The 7,947-nt window shown below is 41.9% G+C and overlaps 2 protein-coding genes across 2 annotated transcripts in view; both read right to left on the bottom strand.

Annotated features, from left to right (window-relative positions):
* Positions 1 to 1,067: 1,067 nt before the first annotated feature.
* tdgf1 (teratocarcinoma-derived growth factor 1) lies at positions 1,068 to 4,608 on the bottom strand. The gene is given in 7 exon segments (XM_034603184.1): positions 1,068 to 1,278; positions 1,281 to 1,340; positions 2,024 to 2,133; positions 2,376 to 2,490; positions 3,284 to 3,520; positions 4,233 to 4,305; positions 4,525 to 4,608. Coding segments are annotated over 7 exon segments (726 nt in total). The 3' UTR covers positions 1,068 to 1,231.
* Positions 4,609 to 7,027: 2,419 nt separating this feature from the next.
* LOC117771371 (cilia- and flagella-associated protein 251-like) overlaps positions 7,028 to 7,947 on the bottom strand; it is a 1,131-nt gene continuing 211 nt past the window's right edge. The window contains exons 1-2 of the mRNA XM_034601637.1: positions 7,210 to 7,947; positions 7,028 to 7,177 (exon numbers count right to left, since the gene is read on the bottom strand). The exon at positions 7,210 to 7,947 is cut by the window's right edge and continues 211 nt beyond it. Coding sequence (XP_034457528.1) covers positions 7,168 to 7,177; positions 7,210 to 7,947 — 748 coding nt within the window. The 3' untranslated portion in view covers positions 7,028 to 7,167. The remainder of the gene's footprint in view (positions 7,178 to 7,209) is intronic.

Raw genomic sequence — 7,947 nt, 5'->3', positions numbered from 1 at the left:
ATGATGACCTGGTCTTTAACAAGCTGCTGTTAGATTGAACTGTCATTTTCTCTTCATCGCTCTTTTCATCACGTTGTGTTTTAGAAGATTTGTGTTATAAAATAATTTATTTACAAAAAAATCTGAGGTGGAACTGATTTATTTCTTTTAAAGAAAATAAAAACGTTGGTCACTTTTAACCTGCATTGTTTGTCACAGGGATTTAGGATAATTTGTTTTAATAGAATATGAAATAGCAGGTCAGCAGAACAACAGCTGAAGTGTTTGTCTAAGGCAGCGGTTCTTAACGTGGGGGGGTGGGGGGGTGGAGGACCCACACCAGTGGGTGAGGGGTGGACCCAGGAAAGTTTGAGGGAAATTAAGTTGAATGAATAGAATTTATTGAGAGAAAATAAACAGGTTTCTTGGCGATGATGTGTTGTTTCACCAGCTAATCGCCCTATGATATTACATTTTTGAATGTGGGAGATGTGACTTCCTAGTTCTTAAAGAGGGGGGGGGTTCCAGAAAAAGGTTAAGATAAGAGAGAAGCTGATAATCAATTTAAAGCTCGTCAATAAACTCTGGAGATAAGAGACGAAGAGAAAACAGAAAACAGCTCCCACTGAAAATACCAACAGATAAAACACAGAGTGGAAGAGGAGAAGAGTCTGAACATTCACTTTTTATTTTAAATATTCCCTCTGAAAAATGAGCTCGATGCTGCAACACAACAATAGTTTACTTTAATAAACACATAGTGAAACACGTGTTTATACAGAGTTCAAAGGACAAAAAGTCACATCAGCTCAGTTTGTGCAAACGAGACAGAAACACAGAGAGTTCCGTCAAATAAACTCTGCGTTTTGCTGATTTTCACAGATCATGAGATGAAAAAACAAAAAAAACATATTTTCCATAAAAATCTTATTTACAACTTCCTACACACACACACGCACACAAACACACAGTTCGTGGTCCTCATGAAAAAGTCTCAGAACGTCCCTGTAAACCACAACAGGCTGATGTACGAGTTTAAAATCAAGGAAATTCTTCTTCAGGTCAACTGAGAGTAAATGTCTTCAACATCTTCCGGGTCCCAGTTTCACAACAATGTATTTCCTGATCCTGAGCTGGAACATCTGGACCACATCAAATAAACTGTTTGGTAAAATCCACCTTTTCAAACCGTCCACAGCTCAGAGTTTAAAATAAATCCTCGTGTTTCCTCCTGCTTTTACTTCTTAAACCATCAGAGGAAGACGAGCAGAGGAAGAAGCAGCGTCACAAACAGGAAGCAGGAAGTGTTGTGAACCGCCCTACAGCTGATGAGCGATACCAACGCACCTCCTCTGAGTCATCTGCAAAGAAATGAAGATACGTGTTCAGATTTCAGTGAATTATTTTTAACAAATCCACAATTTAATCAGAAACTTCTTTGTGATCATTGTTCACTGATACACTTTGAATCATGATTTATAGTTTTTCTAATTTGATGCTTCACTTTGTGTATCGTAAATGTTCATTGTGTTTAATGTATTTCTTTTTTCTTATGGTTATTTATCTATAATATGCATCAGTCCTTGTTTCTCTGTGTGTTTTTTAATATTTCCTTTATCTTAAACTCTCTGACAGAGAGAAGAGAGAGAGACTTGGTTTGTGGTTATTCTGTAAGTCTGCATGTGGGTTACACTCATTTACATGTTAGAATAAACCCTGAATTGCAGATGAGCAGGCGCGGCCTCTGCTCATTCACAGTCATGTATTCACACACAGCAGCTTCACCGGGAACAACAGGGCGGCTGTTTTTGTTTCAAGGTTGAAAAGTGTGAACGACTCAGTTTTAGAACAGACGTCTGACATCGAACACACCTCAGGAGACAAAGACAAGGAAGGCTGCTCCCATTCATCTGTAAAACACCAGTTTCAAATGTCCCGAGCGTGAGTCAGGATCAGAGAGAGAGTGTGTGTGTGTGTGTGTGTGTGTGTGTGTGTGTGTGTGTGTGCGTGTGTGTGTGTGTGTGTGTGTGTGCACGTGTCTTACCACAGTCTTTATGGAAGACGTGGGGGAAGCAGTGCAGGACGCCGTAACCACAGCGACAGTAGGAGCATCCTTTCTGAACCCACTCCCCGTGAGGAATCAAACCACAGCTCCTGCAGAGACACGGAGAAGATACTTTACTCTGATGCGCCAGAGTTCCCATCATGCTTTGGGTGACGCCAGTAACTTAGCTCTGTTTTATTTACATATTGATAAATGTGTAACCGTGGAAACAGACAAGCAGGTTCACGACTGATACTTTAGAAATGTACGTGATTCTTTGATGTAAAGGACTGAACGATTCCTCCGAGCTGTCGACAGCCACGTCACACACTACGCGTTCTGCTGCTCGTACCTGATGCGTTCGTCGTACTCGCAGCTCCGCCCGGTGAAGAACTGCGGGCAGGTGCAGAAACTGCCCAGGATACACGTGCCTCCGTTTTTACAGCAGCTGCGGCTCTGCTCGGCGCCTGCACCAAAAAAAACACGAGACGACGTCAGACCCGTAAACAACAAAACATCCACGTTCCTTCAGAATGTGATTAAACATGAATCATAAAACCTAATTCAGTGTTAGATTCAGAGTTTGTTGAGCCTCCTGGGACAACTTCTGGTGTTTCATTTTATTAAATTACATCTCTACTATCTTATTTCCCTTCCTGTTTGACCCTGGATGAGTTTTATTCACAGTTTAGTCATGAACTTATGAGTATTTGTGCCTGTAAAAGGTTTTTATTACTTTAAAAATGATCTATGTGTCTTATTGTTTGTGCATCAGGGTTTAATGTCCCTGTGAGAGGGTCTGAAGGCCCCGGCCGGGCCCTCAGACCTCAGGTTGGGCCCCTCTCTGCTTGTATCTGTGAGATAAACCAGGCTCTCCATCTGGCAGCGCATTCCTGTTCTCCTCTGCTTCACATCATCAGACAAACACAAACCAGAGTCAGAACAAACGTTGGAAAGTAACGAAAAAACACTAAAAACTAAACTGGCGACGGACGGAAACTCCACCAGACTCTTGATCGGTCTGATCCGTCCGTCGCACACTTCAGTTGAACAAAAAAAACTTTGAGATTCTCCTTCAGTCTCTGAGTCGAGTGACGAGGAAACATTCTCAGTATTTTGGGGTAAAGTGTCAAAGTGTTGTGTTCATTGGTTTGTGGGGCTCATCACCTCAGTGTCTGTGTGTCTGTGTGTGTGTGTGTGTGTGTGTGTGTGTGTGTGTGTGTGTGTGTGTGTGTGTTCAGTGAAGATGTGTGAACTCACTGCCTGTGAGGCCGATGAAGGGCAGGACGGCGCTGGCGTCACGGTGTTTACGGTCCCCTCCACTGTTTGGGGAGCTCACCTGTGCAAACTGATCCAGGAAGTCCTGAGAGGGCTGCTGGGGTTTCACCACAGAAGAAGAAGATGAAGATGATGAAGATGATGAAGACGATGATGATGAAGAAGAAGAAGATGAAGGAGGAGGTGGTTGATCTTTGTCACATTTGTCTCCCTCACAACCTGAAAAATAGAATAAACACCAGATTTTATAATGAAAATCAATGTAAAACAAACCAAACTGTAGAACAGACACTGGGCAGAAGATTTAAGAATGATGTAAGAAATCAACTCTCCTGGAGAAAAGATTATTTCCTCAACAATTTACCAATTAAAATCATCTGATTTCTTCCTACACAGTATCAGTGTTTATTGATATAACATTTTACAGAATAAACAAAACAGAAACGATCTAAATATCTGTAGAGTAAAAAAATCAGTGAACAGTTCCTGAAGCTTGCTTTTGGTTATTTTCCTTCAGATTAAACAGGTTTTTAAAACTACTTTTCTGTGTAAATGTAAAGTTCAAAACCACTGAGTCCACTTCATGTAACAAACCAGTGACAGATCCACTGAAAATGAATCAATTACAATATTATCTAATTATGATATCATCCAGTTCATAGCAAAGTAGAACCTGAGCCACAGTTTCAATCAGGTTGTTAATACAGAAGTAAAAACAGAAAGTAAACCTGAAACTTTCAGAGCCGAGTTCATTAATCAGCTTTTCTTTCATTAACCGTGTTTTCCACAGAAGTGAGGAACTGACCTGAAGCAGCAGCAGCGCAGTGCAGAGAGAGAAGCACACACACAAACCTGGAAACACACAATCAGCTCATTTAGACAAACATCACTTCAACTAAACACGTTTCACTTCAATCTCCTCCAGACTCACCTGAGCAGCTGATTCCACAACATCTTACCAAAGGCAGAAACACGAAGTCCACAGGGTTCGAGTTGTTTCTGATCTACAAGTTCATATCAAAACACACGAAGGAGAAAAAAGGTGAAACTGAAAAAACTGGAGAGAAATCGTTGTCCTGCGTTTCCATAAAAACGTCTTTGTTAATTCTCCCTGAGAACCAGTGAGAAGTGCAGGCAGAGCCAGATGCAGCTGAAGTGAACCAGTGACTCCTCCACAGACTCCCAGTCACTGATTCACCCACTGACACTCAGGTGGGTCTCACACTGGAAACCACGCCCACTCCCACAGCTGGTTCCGTCGGTCTGAATCCACAGGAAAGTGTCTCCAGCTCAAACCCTGTTTCCATCAGAGAGACAATCACTATAAGTACAGGGTGAACAGATAGTTAAAACTTTGAGGACAATAAGAAAGTTTTTCATTTAAAAAGTTGCTTATTTATAAAATATTCCACGTGAATCTCAGAAAACCAGAGAACATGGATTTTATTTTTGAAAGCAAAGTGTTTTATCTTTGTGTAGAATTGAAATACTTATAATTTAAATGTTTAAATTAAACTTTGTCAACTTTGCCACGTGGAGGACGTTCGGTGCTGTAGAAACTGGAGGAGATGACGTGTGTCGAAGAGAAACTTCACAAAGAGAAGCTTGTTGTTTCTGCAGTGAAATGAAGGAGGAGCTGTTTCCTGCAGCGTCATTAACATGTGAAGGACGAGCTTCATATACATGTGTATCAGGAGAGGGGGGGGTAAAGGAGGGGAATGTGTTTCCTTCTTTATACATTTAAAGTCCTGTCAATGAAACCACAACGACTTTAAAAATAATCTAATTTTAATTTACTGTGGGATGCAAAACAAACATTTTGATTGTAAAATCGTAAAATCTGAAACCAAACTGTTCAACGTGTGTGTTTTTATTTTTTATTTGGCACATGAAACAAACCACAATGTAATAAACAAGGTGCATATTTGTTATCTTAAACTTGAGGAAATTATCCTTCTTTCAAACTCTGTACAATAACATTTGCTCCAATTGTCATTATTTTGTTAGAACTTGGAAAACATCATTTAAAAAGCTTTGATTTCTTTGCATCAGGTTTGACTTCTGTTCCTTTTCAGAGAATGTGATGAGTGACAGATAAAGAGGCTCCACTGCTTCAATGTAAAATAATCTGTTCATGTTTTACTTTTGTTGTTTCAATCTGTTAAACTTCAGACTTTATTCCTGGATTGTAAACAGGAAGCAGAGCCCCCCCCCCCCCCCCCCCCCCCATCCAGCCCTGTCTGGGCTTTGAGCTGCAGGACGAGCTGAGGTGGAAATGGGTATTTTGGGATTTGTGCAGAAACACAATGAAGTCTGGTCTCATGCTAATACACAGCAGGAGAGTCAGCAGCAGGAGGGAGAGGCTGAACACAACAGGAGGAGCAGAGAGACCCCTGCAGGCCCCAGAGGGAACAGACATATACATATACATATACATATACATATACATATACATATACATATACTCTTGTTAAGAGTTAGGAGCAGAGGATGTTGCACCTTGTTAAGATCTATGAGACAAATTGTGAATAGTGAATATGGGCTGTAAAAATAAAATGATTGATTTTTCACGTTTTTGGTTTATTTGCAGCTTTAAACAAACCAGTAAGATTTGTCTTTTACCTTCTGCTCCCAGTCTTTATGCTAAGCTACGCTAACACATCCTGCCACGCCAGTTATTTGACTGGAACACGATATCATCTCTGAGTTCTGAGGTAAATGAAACTCAGAACTTTCCTCCGAACCATCTTTGATCCCTGTGAAACATCGGCTGTTGCCTGGCAACTCCTTTAATGTGAAATACAATACACTAAAAGTTTGTTACATAAAAACAAGGCAGACTATTTGGTTTATGGTTTATAGTTTAATACAAGTTTGACATTCTTTATTTAAAAATGATCTTTACAACAAGCAGTAGAAATGCAAACTGATTTCTGCTCCTTCACTAACTTTACACTGTTTTCTTCAGCATCACGTCACAGATGCTTCATCTTCCCAGACTGTGCTGATGCTAACTGTTTATTCTACGTTTCTTTTATTTAAAAGAATACAGACGACAGAAATGTGTTGGCTAAGCAATGACGATAGTTAGCTAACATTAGCATTTTGAGACAATTGGGAATCAGCTACAATGATGTAAGAAACAAAATGGACTCCAGAGGACACATAGAGACAATAAACAATGTGACTGATTTTGCACGTCAGCAGTTTCATTCTCTTCAGTTCAGATCGTCCGGCCTGAACAACCTTTCCCGCCACGTGGGGAGGAGCTCTGTGTCCGAACATTTACGTAACGTTCTAAAACCAGCGACATGTTGTGCGTCCCGAGCTTGAAAACCTATCGTTGTCATGATGACGACGGCAAGCGTCACCAAGCATCGGACACGCCCATTTCAAACAATGTTCACGCGTGAGTCCAGCGAAACTCGAGCTCTCTTTTCATTTTCAACTATTTGTGGCGTTTTTCATGCAAACAACCAGATGCGACGCTCAGACGCATTAATATGATCCAAGCGTCACTGACGTCACCGTCGGTTTGTGAGCTGCGGTTCTGAAGCCTCAGTTCGGCGCCATCTTGGTTTTTAATAACCGGAAGTTACCATATTTGGAGGAGCAGGGGGTGGAGCCTGAGTGAGACTGACTGCACACCCACCTACACCTGCTGACTCCACCCATTGGACAGTACGAGCTGTCAATCACACAGTCTCATAGCTTTCTATAGACACTGACGATGATGTCACAACAAAAAGAGCAGAACTATAAAAAATAAAAATCTACAAACTTTGGTTCAAAGTAAAAACATGAATTTGAATCTGTAGGATTCTGTCGGTACCTCGGTCTAGTTTCTGATACTCGTTGCTTAAAATTTACGTTTCAGACCCATTTTAAACTGAAGCTTTCAACTTTCCTCTTCCTCGTCTTCCTCGTCTTCCTCCTCTTCCTCGTCTTCCTCCTCTTCCTCCTCCTCCTCCTTTGCTGCAGTCCTGTTCATCTTCCAGCTGAGATTCCATTCGCTCTTCATCATCTCGTCGTCTTCGTGCATCAGACCCACGTGTCTCCGGTGTTCGGTGGAGAAACACGTCACCTTGTCCTCGTCCGGCTTCTTCCAGCGACAAATCCTCCATGACTCTTTCCAGGCCCACCACTCCTCCTTTTCCTCCTCCTTCTCCTCCTCTTCCTCCTCACTCACATCTCCTCCCCTGTGAGCCACCGCCACCACACATGACTGCTTCCAGGAGGAGTAGGAGGTGTGGAGCTTGTGGAACTGCAGATGCAGCGGGACGTCCAGTTTCGGTTTGACTCCTTTACACAACTTCTTTTCTTCCTCTGCTTCTTTGTTCTCGTCTTTATTGTCTTCCTCTTCATCCTCCTCCTCCTCCTCCACGTCTTCATCGTGCTCTTCTCCATCATCTTCTTTCTCCTGATCTTTGTCCACCTCATCCTCTTTCTCTTCTTCCTCCTCCTCCTCTTCATCTTTCATTTCACTTGCTTTGACCTCCTCCTCAACGGATTCTTCATCTTCCTCATCTTCTTCTTCTTCCTCTGCTTCTTCACCCAGCCCCTCCGTGTTTAAATCTTTTACCTGTTGCTTGTCATTTTCCTCCTCCTCCTCTTCCTCCTCCTCCACCTCCTCCTCCTCCTCCTCC

This window comes from Hippoglossus hippoglossus, chromosome 12, assembly GCF_009819705.1.
Source record: "Hippoglossus hippoglossus isolate fHipHip1 chromosome 12, fHipHip1.pri, whole genome shotgun sequence".
Lineage (NCBI taxonomy): Eukaryota > Metazoa > Chordata > Actinopteri > Pleuronectiformes > Pleuronectidae > Hippoglossus > Hippoglossus hippoglossus.
This window is presented reverse-complemented; position numbering and strand designations above follow the sequence as displayed.